Here is a 21,864-nt window from a genome sequence, read left to right on the forward strand (position 1 = left end):
GTGAGCCAGATGGTGTGGGGACCTGAAGTCTATGATGAGAAATTGTCATTTTTTTTCATAAGTGCACTAGGAGCCCTTGGGAGGATTTTGAGGAAGAGTGACATGGCTTTGTGGCTGAAAGTAAATAAAGATTTTACTTAGCCCAACCCCTTCTTCCCTCTATACTTCAGAAGATATAGAGAATAAGATCCAGGGATATCAAGAGATATACGTATTAATTTTATTTGTAACACTGTCCCATAGTGGGATGCCCACATGGTTGATAAGGGATTCCAGGACCAAGAGAAGTCCTCCAGAGTTTAGGTCATGCAGGATATTAGTATGGACCCAGTGGAGTAAGCTGCTTGGTTTGACAAAAATCTGTTTTAAATATCATATGAATCCTCATGATAAAAACCTTATAAATGTCTTATTGTGTACATAGCTATTACCTTTGAAGACATCCATGTTTACAAAGCTGAATTTCTTGAACGGAAAAAATCATTCTGTTTTTTGTCAAACTACTGTTATAAACTCTTAAAAAGAAGCTCATGATGAAATGTACATTTAACTCAGTACCTCTCTGACTGCTGCTAACTTCAGCACCACAGAAAGCTCAGAGAAAATGAACAGATTGGATTATTGTGCTTCTGCAAAAGATTTATATGTGGATAACTTGTATTTTTCTGGTAGCATGCAGTTTGTAGAGCTCTCATGTACATTATCTCATTTGACTTTATAGTAGTCCCACCAAGAAGGTATCATGAGCTCCATTTTATAGATGAGACAACTTAAGGCTCAAGGAGGATGTGTGATTTCCTTAGTCACAGTGGTACAGTAAAAAAATAAATACGAGAACTTTGGAGCTAGATACTCATGAGTGTGCACTAAGTTGAGAGTAGCATATTTCTGAAAAGAAGAAATACAAATGTCCAACAGGTATATTAAAAATGCTCAACATCACTAAAATCAGCCAAATGCAAGTTAAAACCATAATAAATTACATTTTATTTCAGTAAATGGCTAATATAAAAAGACTAAAGATAGCGAGGAATCAGTGTCGCATATCTGTAATCCTAGCTACTTAGAAGGCTGAGATAGGGAAGATCGAGGTTTGAGGCCATCCTGGGTAAATATTTCATGAAACTCCTATTTCCAAAATAATGAGAGCAAAATGGACTAGAGATGTGACTCAAGTGGTAGAGCACCTGCTTTGCAAACATAAGCCCTGAGTTCAAACCCCAGTCCCACCAAAAAAAAAAAAAAATAACAAGACTAAAGATAACAAGCGCTTGGAAGGATGTGAAGAAAGAGATCCCTTCTATACTATTGACAGAAAGGTAAATCAGTATGGCCATTATGGAAAACAGTATGGAGGATCTACAAAAAGTTAAAAATATGTGATCCAGCAATTCATTCTCTGGGCACACATCCACACAAATCAATAGGTTGAGGAAACACCTGCGGTTCTATGTTTACTGCAACACTATTCACATTAGACAAGAAATGGAAACAAACTAGGAATCTATCAACAATGAATGGATAAAGAAACTGTGGTACACACACACCATAGAATACTACTCAGCCATAAATAATATTCATTCGTTTTCAGCAAAATTAGTGGAACTGGAGGACATCATGTTAAGCAGGATATCAGGCACAGAAAGACAAGTACCACATGATCTCACTCATACGAGGAATCTAAAAAAGATTGATGCCATAGAAGTTGAGAGTGAAATGGTGACTGGGGACTGAAGGGGAGAGGCATGGGGGAAGGTTGATCAATGAGTACTAAGTTGTAGTTAGGTAAGATGAAATAGTTCTGGTGTGCATTTGCACAGTAGGATGGTTATAGATAACAATAATGCATTGTACATTTCAAAAAGTTAGAAGGAAGGATTTTGAACATTTTCCCCATAAATGATAAGTCTTTGAGGAGATGGGTATGTTTAATGTCACTGCATCTCAAAACATTTTATGTTATCCAATTAATATGTGCAATGTTTATGTTTTACATATCAGTTAAAAATAAATTTAATTAGAAAATAAAAAAAACTTCACCAATAAGTTGTCTATGTTCAGAGTGAAAAACAGTAATATAAAGCTTAACAAACAGTGATTTCAACTATAAACACATTTATGTACCTATTAATGCCTGGAGACAGACAGCCTGTGGTTTACTGGGCAGATCAACAGTGTCATCAAGGACCCAGGCTTGTTTCATCTATATTGGGCACCTTACTGTTTTGTCCTCATGCTTGTGGCCTCATGGTTGCCACAAAACAAAGTTCATGTCTATACACTATAAAGAAATGCAGGAAGCAGAGGCAAGATCAAAGTAGCTTGTCCTTTATTAGGAAAGAAGTATTTCCCTAGATGTCTGCCAGCAGACTTCTCCTTATATCTTATGGTCCAGATCTAGCTATCTCGATGGAGACTGGGAAAATGAGTATCTGGCAAATGAGGATGGTATTGCTATGCTTGACTAAAGCAAATTAGGAATCCATTCTTAAGGCTGGTCATCATGCCACCTAGAATGAAATCAATGTACTGCTAGTAAGGAAGAGGGCCAGTGATGTTTGGATAAGCAACTAACAACATCTGAGATAATTTTTTTGTCGGTTACCTTTATTGATTTTAAAATTTTACTCATAAATTATAAATATCCTACTGTAAATAAATCATAGCAGAAAATTAACATTCTTTCCTAAGGACATTTTTCTACAAGTATAATTGCTAAGCTAAATACAATTTTAAGATTATTGAAATATATTAGCAGATAACACTTTTCAATTTTTTTACTAATTTCCATTACAATTACATTCATTTTCCATAGTGCATAGATTTCCTATGTCCCCAAAGCCTAACCAAAAAATGAATAATACATGTTTCCATTGTCTATTAATTTTATGCTTTCCTCTGTAATATTAAATTACTAATTTATGAGGACTTTATGAGAATTTTGTTTTTACTTTTTTATATTTGATAGGGAGCTATACCAACCATTTTCTGTTTATTTGTCCATTTGCATTTCCAATATTCTGAACTGTTCCTGATTGTTTCTTTTTCTATTCTGAATATTCATTGTTTGTTGTTCATTCTCTACTCATGTAAGGCACCTGAATAGAAAGACATTGCTGAATGCAGAGTATTTTTTAATCCTTTATATAATATAAACAGATATATTTGAAATCAGAAATGGTTTTGAATTTTGTTTCATTTTATCATCACCTATGGACTTTTTCTTATATTTCACATATATTAATCAAATCCTAAAATTAAAATATTGTGCATTCCATAGATAAGCCATTTTTATTATAGTTCTCAGTTAAATACCCTTATATGTTATGTAAGTTAGTCCTTTTTTTAAGAATAAGTAACTATTCCTATACCACTTTCAGCATCAAAATTTTGTATCAGCATTGTGCTAGCATGGTAAAATTAAGAAGATCAGTATTTTCTGGTTATAAAACTGATTAGTACCAAAAGAATCTGGGGACCAGAATCATTTGAAAAAACTTCCTTTCCCTCCTAATTAAGCCAGGGAATTTTCAGTAAGATTTTTGATGATAATTTGCTCTTTTTTAGTTTTGTAAGAAATTATTCATCCACCTGGGCAGCTGGAGGTGTGGCTCAAGTGGTAGAGTGCCTGCTTTACAAGTGCAAAGCCCTGAGTTCAAACTCTAGTCCCACCCCCCCCAAAAAAAGAACTTATTGATCCACATATTTAAGAAATAATTATTGGGGCTATTTAATCAATTTAATAGTCTTTGATTTTTGCCTACTATGTCAATCTTTTCCTTTTAATAGGTTTCCTTAGATGATTTATACTTTGATATTGTAGAGCTTAAGTCTGCCATTTTATTGTTTGTTTTCTCTGTTCCTTGTTCTTCTCTTAGTCTTCTCTTCCTTTTCTTTAGAACTCTATCTTGATTTGTTTGTATTGCTTTTAGTGTATTTCTTCATATTATTTTCTTAGAAGTTGATCTGTGTATTATTACAGTATATACACTTGACTTTTCAGGGTCTGATGGTGGTAACATTTTACCATTTCAAGTTTAGAAACATCACTTCTACTTAAGTTTTTTTTGCTTTCACAGCTTTTAAATATCATTGCCATGATTATCAGACATAATATTTTGTCATATTTGTTTTAATCATCAACTACGACTTAAAAAATTTATGAAGAGAAAAATAGTTCATTTTATATAACCATATTTTTGTGCTTCCAGTGTTCTTTCCGAATGCTCCAAAATTCCTTCTCTTATCACTCCTTTCTGTTTGAAGAACTCCCTTTAACTGTTCTATAAGGGTAGATCTACTAATAACATATTCCTTTAATTTTCTTTTGCCCTAAAATGTCATTGTTTCCCCTTGTTTCCTGAAGGATACTTTCACTGGATACAGAATTTATAGTTGACAATTCTTTACTTTCAATACTTGAAAAATATGCCACTTCTTTCTGGCCACCATGGCTTCAGATAGAAACCCACTGTCATGTGAATTGTTGTTCCTTTATAAGTAAAGTCCTTTACTTCAAGATTTTATCTTTGTCTTTTGTTTTTAAAAGTTTCATTATGATGTTTATTGGTGTGTATTTCTCTGGACTTACTCTTTTTGTGTTTACTCATCCTTTTGTGTCTGTAGGGGTTTTTGCCAAATTTATGACGTTTTCAGCCTTTGTTTCTTGGAAATTTTTTTCAGACACATTATTTTTCTTTTTCTTTCATGGGATTGTGATAAGATTGATCTTTTGCTGTAGTCCCTTAGTTCTCCTAGCTTTTGCTCATTTTATTTTCATTCTATCTCCTCCTGTTGTTCAAATTGGATACATTCTGTTCTATCATAGAGTTCACTTCTATTGTCTCTTCTAATATTGAACACATCCAGTGAATTTTTAAACATTTTTAAATTTTGATAATGTCCATCTGATTATTTGAAAATGAACAACTTCTGTTTCCATGCTGAGATGTTCTGATTTTCCTTTCATTTCAAGAGCATTTATAAGTCGTGTTGAAGCATTTTTATTATGGGTGCCTTAAAATCCTAGTATCTGATTTATCTGTTAATGTCAATTGATTGCCTTTTCTCATTCATGTTGTGATTTTCTTGGTTCTTGTTGTAAAAGGTGAAATTTTATTATATTCTAGACATTTTGTCCACTATATTGGAAGAGTTGGAGTCTTGTGTAAATCTTTCATTTTGGAGTCCCATGTAAATCCTGTGTACAAGATTCCTCTTGCTGGTGCCCCCTGACACCTGGTATCTTTATTTGTGGATATGGAATCTCAGGCCCATGGGGAAGAGATTTCCCAGGCTGGACAATTGTGACATCACCATTTATACCTCAAGTTTGCTTATTTTAGAAGTAGGGATGACAGTGCAACCTTAGAAGGTTTTATGGAGAAAAAACAAGTTTATAAGTCCATGAGGGCATGGATTTTTTCTCTTATTGGCTCAATCATTTAGTTACAATATGCAGGATAGCATTCTAGCATAAAATATTTGCTTAATAAGTGTTTTCTGAATTGATAGAGTGCTGTCCAATCTGTCAGTCAATTTGTTAGTTGAGTCTCAATAAATGCTAGCTGGCTTCTCTAACAAGTGAATTAGTGGAGGAGCACACTCAGTTCTTTTGATTCCAGTGCCCAAGGTATTATAAACATTCATTTTTCTTGAGAACAATAATAGGTTTTGAATTATAGTTAGGAAAGTTTTCTCTATTCTCAAATTAAAGAGAAAGTGCTTTTTGTCATTTTAGCATTTATATATATGATCCATTTGGAATTTTTCTTGTTTATAATGTGATGATTTAATCAAAGTTTGTTATTTTCACATGGCCCTTCAATTATTCAACTCAACTATTTAAAAGGCCAGTAAACTTTTTCCCTATTGATTTGAGATGCTTTCTTTGTTCATTTGGTTATCTCATGGAATCTTAACAAACTTGTGATTCGGGTCACATTATTTTTTGTTTTATTAGCAAGAAATTATGGCCCAGGGCCTTTCCTGAGATCACATGGCTGGTCAGTAGTAGAGATGGGAGTTAAAGCTAGGTCTCCCTGATCCTGGGTCAAGATGCTTCATCACAGCACTATATTTCTTATTACTTTGATCCTCAGCCCACCTTGTAAAGCAGATATGGCAGCTGTCATCATTCCAGTACTACACGTGAGTTAGCAGAGGCTCCAAGAGATTTTTTTGGATTTCCAAGAAATCTAGATTATGAGTAAAATGACTAGAACCCATGTCAGGCCTCTGATTTGCATTTGAAATCGGTTTTGGTTGATGGGGTCATTGTGAATGGAGCTATGAAACATTGACTAAGGTTAAAGTGAGCAAATAAAGGCATAAGATGACAAAAGTGTTTAGAGGCTAACATAGCTAATTGCTATAACAAATAAGTACCAAAATTTGGTAATATAATAGATTAAATATTTATTTCCTGCTGTAATTCTAGTGAGCATTGGAGAATGGGAAGATTTTTGTTATTCCGGAACTCAGCCTTATGGAGGCTTTGTCACTTTTCTCACAACTTTATTAAAATATATAGCACATACCATACAATTCACCCACTTAAAAATGTGTTTGGTATATTGCATTATTAATTTTAAGTTTTGGTAAATATGTCACATAATATGTGCTATGTAACAATTTTAAATGGACAACTCAATAGCATTAATCATATGCACAATATTATAAAGTCATCAGCACTATTTATCTCTAAGTCTTTTTTCATCATGCCAAATGGAAACTCTGTAACCATTAAGTAATAACTTTGGAAACAGGTATGACTGGCATCAGACAGGAGCTTTGTTCCTATTTAGGTTAGGCTGTTAGAGCTGAAAGAAATTGTATAGTCCATGTCTTCAGGTGTTCAGATCTCTGGTGCCCAGAAAGCATGGGGATGAGAGAACTGGCCAGAACATCACTGGGTTGATACAGTGCTGAAGCAAGACCCCTCTAGTTCATTCCCATCTCCTCTATACCATTGGCATTCAAACATTTATGGTGATGACCTGGAGTAAAAATAATTTTTAATCACAATCCAACACATTTACATATACTTTATCTTTAAAAGTTTTAGAAAACAAAGGTGGGTAGTAATTATAGCTATTTGTCAGATATTTACAGCTCCTTACCTGGTACACTGTAGAATTGCACTCTTTTATAGTTACTAATAATCAGTTGATATGTGTAGTCTAGGACATATGAACAAAGTGAAATGGGTTATTTCTTGAGGAAAATTGTAAGATCCAATGCACAGTTCACAATATTCTATTTTCCTTGATGCTCCAGTCATAGCAGAACAAAGATGAAGCCTCCATTACTGTGGGTGCCCCATTGAGAATAATGTAGAGCCCAGCCCTCAGGAAATTCCTGGTGGACAAATATCATGAATGAGAAATAAACTTTTCTTCTTTAAAGTCACTGAAATTTGTGGTTTGCTTTTTGCCATATTATAACCTAGCCTATAGTGACTAATATATTCTTTTTTGCTCTATTACAATTTTCGATGTTGGCTGCAACACTGAATTGATTTTGTGACCTGATAATGGAGTCACAACTTGAAGTTTGAAAAATAATATTCTGTACCATGCTCACTTGTCCCATAGCTGAGTCTCTCTTTAAACTCCTATAGAGCAGTGCTAATGACTCCCATCTGTTTGTAGGATTGTGGTTATGGAGAAGGTGGAGATGCATACTGCACAGCTTGCCCTCCCCGAAGGTACAAAAGCAGCTGGGGCCACCACAGATGTCAGAGTTGCATCACTTGTGCTGTCATCAATAGGGTCCAGAAGACCAACTGCACAGCCACCTCTAATGCTATCTGTGGGGACTGTCTGCCCAGGTGAGTTCACTAAATTTGGGCCAAGATAATCTGGGCCTTTTATTTTTAGCTCTTTGTTGCTCTCTATTAGCTTTACCTATCAGAACCTAGTCAAAGTATTCTAACTATCCACATATTTAAGCTCCCAGAAGATAGAAACAGTGTCTTCCTATGATTCCTCTGGGAAATGGTCAGAACAATATTATCCACAGCTTGTTCCCATTCTGGCACTCTTATCCCAGGCCTACTATTTAAGGTAAATCTCACTGTAAACTTAAAAGGAATTATGAAGCAGTTGGTATCAAAGCAATGGTCCCCTGTCTTGTGCAGTTAGCTTCCGTTTTAGCTATAGGGTGTGGTGAATGGGGGAAGAAATAGAATGTCTGGGCCTGTGAATCAGAATTGTACACGGAGACAGAGAGTTCCTGAGGAGTAGGCACTGGCTTTCCTAAGGGCAAGACTTTTAGAAGCTGTGTATGGTCCCTAGAACCGCTGACCTAAGTGCATTGCTTGTTTCATCACACTGCCATTCCTTATTGCTCTGACCACAGGTTCTACCGAAAGACACGCATTGGAGGCCTGCAGGACCAAGAGTGCATCCCGTGCACAAAGCAGACCCCCACCTCTGAGGTTCAGTGTGTGTATCTACTTCTTCTCTCTTATTTCTTCCTTAACCCATTGAGTGGCAGAAAAATAGGATAATAAAGACTTCTCCTTTACTCCTGGAGGAGACAGATACCCCTTAGTACTACTCCCTCTGGAGTATTGTAGCAAGGGAATCAGGTTTGAATCCTGGTTTTACAACACAGTACCTATGTAACCTACAAATCATTCAAACTCATTGAACCTCTTTTCCCTTATCTGAAAAAATGTGACATAACAAAACAGTTTTCCTTATACCTTATGGGATAGTTCCAGGTCTAGTGAAATAATGGATGTTAAAAAGCATTTTATAAATTATAACATGTGTACACATAATAGATCATCATCATCATCATTATGGAAAATATATTGAAGTACCTAGTTCTTAGGACTCATCAAAAACTGAATAAAGAACCAGGGTCTAGTCTATAGTTATATCACTACCCATTTATGTGTTTGTCTTTCTGTCATTTTTGTCTATCCACAATCTATCTGCTCACTTACTCTTTTTAAATCATTAAGATACTTCCTGAAATCATTAAACATTTAAAACATAGAAATATTTAAATTGTGGAGAAATTTAAAAGTTAAAATGCTCAGTTACTCAAGACTCTAAATAATAAATCTTAACATTTTACATATTTGCTTCAGATTAAAAGAAAAGATTCCATAGGCATAATTTAGACATAGGAATTTAGACTCTATCTGAATTCCATTCTCTCCCTACCTCCAGAGATACAACCACTGTCCTGAAATTGTATGCATCTTGTTGGTAAGCTATGCTACAGTTGCAAAGAAATTCCCAAATTCCATAACTTCATACATTAAAAGTTTATTTTTCACTAGGCAAAAGCATTCTTCCATTATGTGACTATACCTTCTAGACAATGTAGCTTCTAGGTCACTGACACAGGGAAAGAAGTGGATGAGACATACTGGCTCTTAGTTGCCTCAGTTTGGAAATGACATACATTTTTATACTCATAGTTCATTGTCCAGAAGTACTCTGATGGCCTTACTGCAAGAATGTAAGGGAGCCAAGTGCCAGTGGCTCACGCCTGTAATCCTAGCTACTCAGGATCAGAGATCACAAAGATAGTGGTTCAAAGCCAGCCAGAGAAAACAATTCCTAAGACCTTATTTCAAAAATACTCAACACAAAAAAGGGCTGGCAGAGTGGCGCAAGTGGTAAAGTGCTTACCAGCAAGTGCAAGGCCCTGAGTTCAAATCCCAGTATTGCCAAAAAAATGTAAGGGGTATGGGGGAGTGCAGGGGAGCATGTAGATAATGAGTGAGGCTGTGGCTCTGCCATTTTTCCACTAATGTTTTAATACTTGTATTCTTTAATCATGTATATTCATATTCCTAGGAAATCTATGTCATTATATTGTATTTTATAATTTTTAGAAGTGATATCGATCTAGATACTCTGCCAGTTTTCTCCCTTCTGGATCATGTATATGAATTCATAAAAGATCTTTTACTTTAAGTGCTATATAGTATATCCCAAGGTTATATCATGATTTATTTATCCTGTGCTTACTGATGAACATTTTAATTTAGTTCTAATTTTCTAGCTTATATAACTGGATGTGGCATGGAAAAAACACAGGATATGTGCATTTTCAGTTAATTATACCATACTTGCAGCATATGTGAGTTCTTTTGCATTTTCTTTTTAATTTTGTGTCCTCTACAAATAAGAAAAACTAGCATAGCAACCCTAATTGAAGAAGGTCCTAGGAAGAAAGTGATGGCCTAAGGAAGTACAGACCCAGTGACTGTTGACTGCTCACATTGACTCATCTCTCCAACTTTTTTTTTGTCTACAGGTGCCTTCCAGTTGAGTTTAGTGAAGGCAGATGCACCCACAGTGCCCCCTCATGAGGCCACACTTGTTGCACTAGTGAGCAGTCTGCTAGTGGTGTTTACCCTGGCCTTCCTGGGGCTCTTCTTCCTCTATTGCAAGCAGTTCTTCAACAGACATTGCCAGCATGGTAAGGGTAGCTGCCCCGCATTTCACATATGTCAGAAATAAGGCTCTTATTGGCAGGAGAGAGGAATTTCTTGGGATTGAGAATTAATGCGCCTTCCCTACCATGCTAGCAAACTCCAGAGGTGGTCTTCTACTGGCCCTGGGAAATATCTGGGACAGAAATAGAAAGCATGGGACTTTAAATGTGACTGAGAGTTTAAGGGACCTGGTTCATATGTCTTAGGGATTCATAATGGAACATGGTATTATGGTAAATCTCTTGGGGATCCCAGCTTCTAAATCTACCTTGAAGTTACTGTGTAACTTTAGACAAATCATCTAGCTTTTTGGGTCTTTTTCTCTCTAATCTTTAAAATAAAAGATAGGATTGGATTTGTTGTTTTTGCAGTTACTTTCCCATTTTGCATATCTATACTAATAGGCATAGATTCTGGAACATGTCAAAATGGAAGAAGACTTGGCTATATCTGAGACATGACTAGTAAAAGTAGGTGGGGTCTAAGGCAACTACTATTGGTGTAGTAATTTCCCAAAAATGAGGTAACCAAAAGCCAAGTGTTTATTTGAAACTTAGACTTTTTTTTTGCCCCAGACAATATTGATGACCAAAGACATCTGGCCTAGCCCGTAGGAGATAACCATGTGAAGTTTCAGATAGAAGGTCATATTTCAAGTTCCAATAACAATTGTAATCTGTTTCCAGCACAACTTTATCCATTAGTCAATAATTTGAGACAAAAAGTACAGTTCATTGAGGGAAAATATGGAGGAGAGGGATGGTTGTTGGTTAGGACCAAGCAAGATGTTAGAACTCTAGCCAAGAGTACAAAGGTTCAGTGCAGACTCAGTGCCGTTAAGTGAACTGAGAACTAAGCAGGGACACCAAAACAGGAACTCAGACTAGGGAATGGAGTTTGAGTAAAGTGTACCAGATACAAAGACACTCAGGAGTATTCCTTTGCCTCCTGGATACTGGGCTTGAAGAAACACTAGTTTTTGGTTTTTTATTTTTTTAGTCTCACTCCTCTATTTGTCTGGGAAAATTCCTTTTATGTAGAGCTGCCTTTGTCAGTTTGGCTGCGGGACATCCCAAACATTCTTGAAAAGTCCCAGTAGTTCTATTTGAATATGCCCTGGCTTAAATAGAAATGAATATAGCATTTCATGGGCTACAGTGTTTTCCTATTGACTCTTTATGATCCTTCTCAAATTCAAATTCAATATCTTCTAACTCTTTGGTACCTTGTGGACCATTGTGACTTAGGGTGAACCATCCTGTCTGTAACTTTGGAAGCTGGTGTCTGATGTAAGAGTTGCCGAGACCCTGAGCATGAATCATAGGCAATGAAGCATTTAGACTCAGCAAAATGAATATGAGGGAGCATCTGGGCACTGCCTGTCTCCCCTCTCCTCTTCTATCCTCAAGATAATAATGTGGTAGCCTTCTGGGAATATGAGGGCAAGGAACTTCCTCACAGTCTCTAAGGGGAAGAAGGGCTAGTCAGTTCCTCATTTTGGGAAGATGTTTATTAGGTGTTACTGACAAGCAAACAAGAGCTACACAGGTGAGAAGAGAGAAAGGGAGAGAGAGAGAGAGAAATTAAAAACTACAAAGAACATCCCCTACCTAAAGGGGAATCTACTACTCAACTCCAGCTCTTTATTACCTTGCAGGAATACCTTCCAAATTTTTCAAGAGATTCCAGAAGTCTGGATTTTTATATGAACACTGGCAAATAATTTCAATAAAGAACAAAACCACCACCACAGTTGGGAAAAATAAACACACATCCAGTAAGCACTCAGTTGGTAACCTGATGTTAAATCAGACTCATGCATGAAGGGTATATTACTTTTATGGCATAACAAATTATCACCCACATGTTTTGACCAATGCCTCCCTTCTGTTTTCAAAACTAGCAATGGTGGGTCTTAAAACATCTCTATAATCTTTCTTTCTCCGTTCTGCCTCCTGCTGCTTTTAAGGACATGTGATTACATTGTACCCATCTGAGTAATCCAGAATAATCTTGTTTTAAAGTCTCTTACCTTAATTCTACCTGCAGAGTCCTTTTTGCCATATAATCTAATATACACAGATGTAGCCGTAGGGTGATGAAAATCATGGTGGGGAGAAAGATGTCAAAATCTGTGTTCCACAGAACATTTTTCTTTTTTTTGAAAAAATTATTTTCCCTAATCAATCATTAGGTATCCTCAATCTAATAACCCAATGTAAGTACATTTCTCAGATATGTCAACTCAGCCTGATTTTAGGTAGTTTGGTCCCCAGGGAGAGCAGTGGGAGCACTGGCTCCCAGATGCCCTCCCTATTTTGTTTGAGAACCAGGTGCTCTGCTGAGAAGAGACCCTGCCTTTGGTGACCCAGTAGTTTTCTGTTTCTAGTTGCAGGAGGTTCGTTGGAGTTTGAGACTGATGAGATAGCAGAGGAGGAATCTCTCTTCCCCATGCCACCTGGCCAGGAGACCACTCCTGAGTCCCCAGTGAGTGAAAGCATCTTTGAAACCCAGCCACTTAACCCCATCCTGGATGATGACTGCAGCTCAACTCGTGGCTTCCCCACCCAGGAGTCCTTTACCATGCCCTCCTGCGCCTCTGAGAGCCACTCCCACTGGGTCCACAACCCCATCGAATGCACAGAGCTGGACCTGCAAAAGTTTTCCTGCTCTGCCTCCAATACTGGAGCTGATACCTTGAGAGGGAATACAGCTGAAAGCTCTGGAGACAAGCTGGAACTCAATGTGCCTTTTGAAGTTCCCAGCCCTTAACTCTACTGAGGTGAGCTGGAAAGGTGGGGTAGAAAGAGCAGAAATTAGTGGCTACCCTCAAGGAATTTTCTTTTCTAGTATTATTGTTCAGTAGGGCTAGGGGTAAAGGAACAGCAGCAAGCTAGGTCCCTAGCTTAGTGAGTAGAGGGGAAACTGCAGTGATACTAATCTTTTGAGCCATTCAGACATCAAACTTGTAGGTCTCCAATTGTCAGGGAACCGGACCACTTGCCATGACACTAGTCCCTTGCAAGCTCTCTCAGGGCTTCACTGTTTACTAGTCATATTCAATTATGTCCTTTCATGTATACAAGAAACATAGTACAATAGAAAAAATATACAAGCCTTGTCATCTGGCAGCCCTATAATTTAAATCAACCTCCATTCTCTAGTAGCTGTGTGAGCCTTGTGTAAATTCTTTCACTTCTTTGAGCCTTAGACCCTTCACCTGTAAAAAGAAAATACTACCCACCTCATAACTTATTGTGAGAGTTGGATGAAAACATATGTGCAAGTGCCTTTTACAGTGTCTAATGCACTAGCGGTATTTAAAACATGTTAGTTTTTTCATTCTCTTTCCTGCCACCACTCACAATTTACTCACCCTTTTCATATGTACTATGTTTATCTGATCTTCAAAACATCATGACTTTGTGGTAATTAGGTTGTAATATATTAGTCTTATTTTATAGAGGCAGGAACTGAGACACAGAGAGGGGAAGTGATTTGCACAAAGTCACAGAACAATCCATTGGTAGAACTAGGCTAGAGCCCAGGCTTGGGGGCTCTATTACAGAGTTCCTCCAACTCCACTATTCCAACTAATCCATAGTCGCTATTACGTTCTCAAAGACTTAAATATGAGACAGGAGAGTAGGTACATTTTTAATTTTCAACTAACCAACTTCTTTCACCACTTATTTCCATATTTCTTCAGTGAAGACATTGCCAGGACTCCCATGACTTCCTCTTCCCCATATCTTATCTAAATATGTGAACAAGATACAGAGGAACTAATACAGAAACCTTAAAGTGACAGAGGTCAATATGAGAAGGGGATCAGGAACTAGTGAAAAGGCCAGTTAGAGATGAATCGACTTGGGATGTAACACATTTGTATATGGAAGCAATGCTAGGAATCTCTCTGTATAGCTATCCTTATCTCAACTAGCAGACATGCTTTGTCTTCATTATTGCTTATGTCTTCTCTTCAACAAAATTAGAGATAAGGGCAGAACAGGTTCTGCCTGGAAGTGAGGAGGGGTGGGGGGGAGAAGAAGGGGGCAAGGGGTAGGGGGGAGAAATGGCCCAAACAATGTATGCACATATGAATAAACGAATAAAAAAAATCCTCAACTAGTAGCAAACCAGTCAGCCTATATACATTCAAAGTTGCCTAGTCCAATATTCCCTCTAAGGTCTTCAATCCATGTCTAGTTGCTTTTTAAAATATTCATCTTTTATACAAAATGCTTGGGAATGGAAGTATTTCAGAATCTGGGGGGAGTTGGATTTTGGAATAGTCACATATACAAATGAGTTATCTCAAGCATACAACTAAAGACTAGACCAAAATTCGTTTATGTTTCATATACACATTTTATACATAGCCTAAAAACATTTTTACACATTTCATGCTTTCATTTTTACTGTGATCAGATGTGGAATTTTTTCTTATTTTGGGGGTCCTGACGGTGCTCAAAAACTTTTGAAGTTTGGAGAATTTGGGATTTTGGCATTTTGGATTAGGGATGCTCAACCTATTTTCCCACAAAGTTCTTGTAGTCCTTACTCAAATACTTGGAGTGGCAGGTAGCTCACTATTGCCCAATGTGTATTACAACCCTAACTGGGAGATTTGAACCCAATATAAAGAAAAAATTTTCTGTCTCCCTGTAGTACCCACCTATGGGTCTGTTCCTTGGGCCACACAGACCTCATCTGCGTCCTCTGCCTTGTGATAACCCTGCAGAGGCCTGACGACAACATCTCCCCTCTGGAAGGTACCACTTTAGGTTCATCTAAAATATGTGGGGCTTAGAACTAAACCCAGTTTCATGAAGAATGATCTCACCAGTTTAGAACAGGGTAGAATTTTCATCTTCCCAGCTAGGTATTACTGCTATTGCATCTTAACCTATTGGTCTAACCCATGATTTGGGGGGGTAGAGAGAGTAGGGAGGTAGTGAGAGTACCTCACAGATTTCTAACTTGTTCTTTTCTCTGCCTAGGTCTTTTGAGCTCCTGACAGCCTGGACTCTCCTCCCCTACCATATCAGCAGCAGGGGCCTGGGATGTGGTATCCATGATATCCATGTGGTGGAGGGGGCTTATCTTACCCCTCCACCATTTCCTCAAGTCTGACCAGCAGCATTTATTGCTTTTCTGTTATAGCCTAGAGAGCTAAATTCCCCAGGCATGGGACTACTGGACATGTGCTTAACTTGAATTGATTACAGAGAAGAGAGGAGGGAATAACAATGAATGGGTTATGGTTTTCTGGCCTGCGTTTTTGGTCAGGTAGGCCTGAAGGAGGGGCCTCTCAGAACTCTGTTGGCATCTCTGAGTACTTTAGACACAAAATGAAACCTTTTCCCTTTTAACTCCTCTTCATTGCTTTCATCCTCAATACACCACACACTCACACACGCACACATTGGGGAAGGCCCAATGTCTTGATTCTCTAACTCATGTCCTAGACTTATGTATCTGTAATAACTCTGAAGCCAGCACACTTGTCAGGGTCCTCCTCCTCACAAATATGTCTCTGCCCCTCTTAAGTAGAGATTCAAATCAGTGTTTTGATTTTTAAAATGTTCTTTGCTAAAATTTCTTTTACTTTTCTCTTCTAGTCTTTCCTGTTTTGTCTAGTGCTTATGCTGGTCTTCTAAAGCCCCAAACATAGTCTCTAGATCCTCAGGGTCAAATTAGAGCTAAAGCTTTGGACTTTGAGATGACAATGAAGTTCCTGAGGCCTGAGAGTAGGTCAATGAGGAGCTAAGGTTCTCAGTGAAGCCTTACCTTAGGGCAGCTCAGGGACCATTTGGTGCTTTCTTGGTTTAAAGAAAAGCCAGTCTCTCCTAGGCCTTCACCATCAGTTTCACATTTCTTACCATGAAATGGAACTGCTTTCTGGTGGAACAGGGCAGATGAGACTGGTTTATAAGTTTCCTCATATGTCCATAACAGGCCACTTAAAATGATACTTACTCCCTCATAATGAGTCAGGTTGGGAAGGAAAAAGCAACTGGCTCCTTTGCTTGGGAGAAGTTTATACAATCCAGGATGTTAGATGTCAATTAATTTGTAAAAGCCAAGAAAAGATTGGGTAGTTATCATGAGTTCAGAGTATTGAAATCCACTACATATGTGGGTGCTGTACCTTATATTTTGCACATCCCAAGCATCATCTCATTGGCTCTTTACATATACTGTGAAATGGGAAAGGCAATGATTAGCATCTCCAGTTTATAGATGAGGAAACTGAGGTTTAGGGATAGAAAGTGACTGACCTTAAGTTGCTTAGTAACATAGGAGTGAATAGCAAGGCTTTTAGGGCCTCTTTAATGTCTTGAAATCTTTTTCTGGGAGACATTGTTTGGAGATAGGAGGATTTTTATTTTCTTGGCATATCTGTTTTGTTTTCTTGGCAAATCTTTTCTTCTTCTTGGAAGGAAAAAGGGTAGAGAAAAAATAAGGCCCTCCTGCTTGCTTATAGGTGAGATAATGTCTTTGCCACCACCCCAAGACTGACTTCCCACTTTCCATAAATTGCCCCCATCCCCTACCAGCAGCCTGGTATATTTTTGCCAAGTCTAAACCCAGTGAGAAGCTTAGAGACGTTCCATTTAGCATTGTCCCACAAGAGGTCAAAAAGTGAAGATTATAAGACCAGACGGACTCTTCTCGCCTATCCTATCTCCCTTCGTCCCTGAGATCAGAAAGAGGAGATAAAGATGGTAGAAACATCATTGTGCTTGTCTTTATCCTCTTCATCTTTTGTGCAATTTAAGAAACTCTGATTTTAGTTTGGATTATTTGAGGTTCAACTTTATTTAAAGTTGAGAGGAGACAATTATTTTATCTTTAAAAGCTTTCTGCAAGTAGGTTGTATATTTTATACAAACTGTCAATAATAATACTTCTGTGCTTTACATTTTTAAAAGATTCATTCATACATAATGTATATTTTAAAGATGAGGAAATTGAGCAAGGCCCAGACAATAGTGACTTACCCAGAGAAATTCATATTTGAGAAAGTCTGCCCTACACATTCACCCCAGGCCCAAGTGTGGATCTTGGGTATTGAAAGTATAGGCCAGGAAAGGGCAGGTGGATTAGAAACTGCTTTCTTGGCTATGGCAGAGGAGCAAGCAGAGGGTTAAAGCGCTACCTTAATTCTTCTTTAAATTTTTTTTACAGCACTGGGATTTGAACTCAGGGCCTCATGCTTGCTAGGCAGACGCTCTACCACTTGAGCAACTCTGCTAGCCCTGAAGAGCTGTCTTAAGTTATTTCTTCTCATTTCACACTGCCTAAATGATCTTTAAAAGACATGGTTGCTAGGTGTGCTGTCACACACATGAAATCCCAGCATCTTGGGAGGAAGAGGTAGGAAGAAGCCAACCTGGGGACACATGGACAGTTTCACACCAATCTGAGCTGCAGAGGGAAACCCTGTCTTTAAAAAACAAGGGCTGGGGATATAACTCAGTGGTGAAAAGCTTGCATAACATGCATAAGGCCCAGCACCACAAATAAATAAAAAAAAGATAAGTGAATATTTTAGGAGATTAAGACATCCCATTTCCACCACTAGGAAAGTCAGCTGACCCCATAGTTTTTTAAAGTGTTGCTGAGGCAACATGATTTGGGCCTGAGGTGTGGTTCAAGTGGTAGAGCACCTGTCTAACAGGTGTGAAGCCTGAGTTCAAACCCCAGTACCACCAAAATAAAATAAAATAATTTTTAAAAATCTATAATCTTTCAGAAATCATCCATAATACCAATGCTATAAAAAATGCTACAGAAAAATACCCCATGAGTTCATCTGCATCTTAGTCCAACTGGGACAGAATGGAGGAGCTTTTTGCTTTTCTTTCCCTTTAGCTCTCACTACCCCCATGCCTGTAAGTTTTATTTTTTCTACCTACTTCCATGTCCCATTATATTCAAAGCACTTCCTTGGTCATCTGGAGGGTCCTGTTTGAAAAGCAGTAATCCAGAGTTACAGCATAAGACAGGGGAAAGGAAGTTTCCTTTGGGTCTCCTGGGCCTCATCCTATATTTGAGGTGCGTATCTCTCTAATCCTAGCAGAGAGCAGGCTTGAGTTGGCCCACTTAGTATGATGTAAAACATTTCTAAGCCAAGGTGGCCTTCCTTTTGAGACTTGAATTTCACAAACAATGTCCCAGCAGTCTTGCAAAGAAACTTCCCCAATCCATTTGGGGTAGATGAGTAAGGAGGGGAAAAAGACCCTACTGCCTTTCTATTAATATGTCAGTTGGATTCCAATGTCCCACTACTTCCCCTTTGATTCTTTTTGGAGTGTCATTTTTGCCTTGAGTCCCATGTATACATCTCATGGTCAGAGAAAAACAAACTCCTTGGAGGTTATATTCTTTGTTATCTGAGAATCTTTCTGAGGCTTGTACAGCTTTCCACAAGTACTTGGTGGTTAATTAAGTACCTTAGTCAGAATGGGCACTTCATCATGAGGTCCAAGCCCTGGCAAGGAGTGTTTTCTGCAGCAAGACTTCTACTTTTAGAATTTTATTAAATGCATCTTTGAGAATAGTTCATCTACAAAAACTTATTAAGAGCCTCTGGGGCAATGCATTGACCAGGGTGCTAAAAGCACCTAGGTAAAAGCAAAAAGGTCCCATTGTACTGGACAGGGGATTAGAAGCAATTGAATTGCAAGCCTGTACCAAGCAGACTAGCCTCATACAGGTATTAGCAAACAGGTGTGAGCCAAGGTTTAGGCCTTGGCCTTTAGTTTCTTTGTTCCTTTTATTCTAGGACAGTTTATTCTTATCTCACCAACTTTAATTAATCATGTCTGCACCTGCTGGTAGGGGAAGAACTAGTACCCAATAGGGGTGATTCAGCCTAAGTAGACCCCAGGTGTTCAAAGGTCACCATGTGTCTGGCAGTGGTTCAAACTCAAGTCTAACACTGCTTCTCAGTAAGAAAAATAACAGTTATAATACAATAATAACAACAAGAATATAAAATGACACAGGCACTAGTGCTTATAGCATGAACACTGTGTGACCATACTCAGAATCACTTTGGTTTCAGTTTTCTGAAGTTCTACAGTTGGAGTTAGGAATTGGAATAGGGTAGAGAAATTTTGTTTTGCTTTGCTTTCTAAGGTTTCTTGGGAAGAGGTAAAGTGAAGGATACTTTTTTTTTAATAATTGCTCTTTGGCCATGACTGCTGTCATGTTTGAGTGTTTGCTTCCAGAAGATTCCTTCCAAAGGTTTTCTTTTCATTCGTTAAACTGGAGTCATCTTTGTTTGAGCACTATGTTTTTATGTGTCTTTTCCACTTGGGGGGTTACAAGACAGTAGAAGCACTTAATAAAAACATTTTCAATGTAGCTATGGGCCTAGATAATAGTTGAGCTGCCTGTATTTGAAGTAGCAAAAGAAAGTTCTTTTTGTTTGTAAAGAAAGGGGAGGTGTCTGTTGGGGATGAGTTTGGGATTTTGGTTCACTATTTTCCTCTCCATACACTTTGACTTTGATTTTAACAAGAGGTAGTATGGGAGATCAACTTTGTCCTCCAAGATTCTCAAATCCAGGTTAGGTAAAGGTGTCAATACTACAGCACCACCCTTCCCATCACACAGACCTGCCACACTGAGATGATCATCCTTCCTGTCCTTCTCCCAACTCTCTACCAAGGTTTTTGGAGTTGTGCTACATTGAATGTAGGTACATTTAATTATCTTTTACCTTATAAATGAGTTATTTATAGAGATTTTATTAAATCTTGAGCCATATGCATGTGTGGATACTGGCAGGCTTGTGTTTGGTTTGTGATACTCTGAAAACATTTCATATTGGCCAATAAACAGAAATACATACAAATGCCTTGTTTATTCCTCTGCTTTCAGAGAACCAGGGTGACTCACTTGGCTGATGTGCCTGCTCAGTAAGTGCAGCAAGGAAATGCGTTTCTGATCACTGGATGTAGAACAGGGGTGGTGGGTTTCACTGACTTGTCATCCAGGAGATCTGAGTTATAGTCTAAACTCTTTCATTTTTTGAATTGTTTATGATATTTAGATTATTGTCTGGGTTATAGATCTGCTAGAAACTCTTATGTTCTAAACTATACTTCTCAAAGAGGGTTCCATAAGAAGACTATGTATATATCTTCTGAAGTCTGCAAAATCTCGTGAGTTTGTGTGTATGTGTGCATGTTTTCCTTTTGATCATACTATTTTAAAAAACAAGCATATTCTAGCTAGACTATCTGGATGATTATCTCTTAAGAGCATTGTTGTGCCATTTAGAATCTGTATTTGTGTTTACAATATAATTGAATTCAAGGGACCACTAAAGGAATAGGATTTAATTTTGAATGCTATGTTTTACTATATTTTTTAAGAACTGGAGAAATCAAGTTTCCTCCAATCTTTAATATTCTCTGATCCTGTCTACAAAACATTGACAAGGTTGTAGGGAAATGAAACTACAAAGTGGTACAACCATTTTTGAAAACAGTCTGACAGTTCATCTAAAATTTAAAGCAAGAAGCAGAAATAGTACAAATGTCCATAAACTGATGAATGGATAAACAAATTATAGTACAGACGTATAATGGATTATTACTCAGCAATTAAAACAATTAAACTTCTGATACATGGTGTGCATAGTAGAACCTCAAAGCATGTTAAGTGACAGAAGCCACAGATTTCATTTATATTAAATGTCCACAAAAAAGCAAGCTAATAAAGACAGAAGGTAAATTAATGGCTTTCTAGGACTGTGTATGAAAAAAGGGATTAAATGTTGTTAGACATGAGGGAACTTATTTTGGGGATGAAAATACTGTAGTGATGACTGTACCACAGAGTAAAATTAACAAAAATTATTGACTTGTACACTTGAAATGGAAAAATTTTTTAACGTGAAATATACCTCAATAAAGCTATTTTCAAAAATATTGTATGATCACTGATTCTGAGTTGACTTTTTTGTTTAGCAATTTAATTACTTTTCATACATTTGCAATGCAGACTTCATTCCATAAAGTAAGTCTCTCTCTCTCTCTCTCTCTCTCTCTCTCTCTCTCTCTCTCTCTCTCTCTCTCAAGCATACACACACACACATACACACACACTCCAGTCAGTTATTCAGTTCAGGACAAAAGAGACAGGAGTTTAGTTTTCTTCCTTTTGAACGTTTTAGATAGCCTAGAGGAAAGATGAACAGGAAACATCTAGGAAGAAGTTAGAGAAAAAGGATTTAGGACATATCACTCAGAGGAAGGACAGATGATTCCACTTCAACTGTATAGCCTCATGAGTTCTTATAGAAGAGATACTTGGAAGGGGAATTGTCATCACAGGCCACAGAAAAACATATTAGAAAGAACCACCACAGATTGGAG

The 21,864-nt window shown here is 37.7% G+C and overlaps 1 protein-coding gene across 7 annotated transcripts in view; it reads left to right on the top strand.

Annotated features, from left to right (window-relative positions):
- Eda2r (ectodysplasin A2 receptor) overlaps window positions 1-21,397 on the top strand; it is a 37,789-nt gene extending 16,392 nt beyond the window's left edge. For 3 of the 7 annotated variants that reach the window (XM_074062447.1, XM_074062449.1, XM_074062448.1), the window contains exons 4-9: window positions 7,653-7,831; window positions 8,362-8,447; window positions 10,285-10,449; window positions 12,123-12,242; window positions 12,855-13,247; window positions 15,469-21,397. In XM_074062447.1, coding sequence (XP_073918548.1) covers window positions 7,653-7,831; window positions 8,362-8,447; window positions 10,285-10,449; window positions 12,123-12,242; window positions 12,855-13,237 — 933 coding nt within the window. In that variant the 3' untranslated portion in view covers window positions 13,238-13,247; window positions 15,469-21,397. The remainder of the gene's footprint in view (window positions 1-7,652; window positions 7,832-8,361; window positions 8,448-10,284; window positions 10,450-12,122; window positions 12,243-12,854; window positions 13,248-15,468) is intronic. The other 4 variants (XM_074062450.1, XM_074062451.1, XM_020182086.2 and 1 more) reach the window with 4 other exon arrangements.
- Window positions 21,398-21,864: the final 467 nt, after the last annotated feature.

This window comes from Castor canadensis, chromosome X, assembly GCF_047511655.1.
Source record: "Castor canadensis chromosome X, mCasCan1.hap1v2, whole genome shotgun sequence".
NCBI lineage: Eukaryota > Metazoa > Chordata > Mammalia > Rodentia > Castoridae > Castor > Castor canadensis.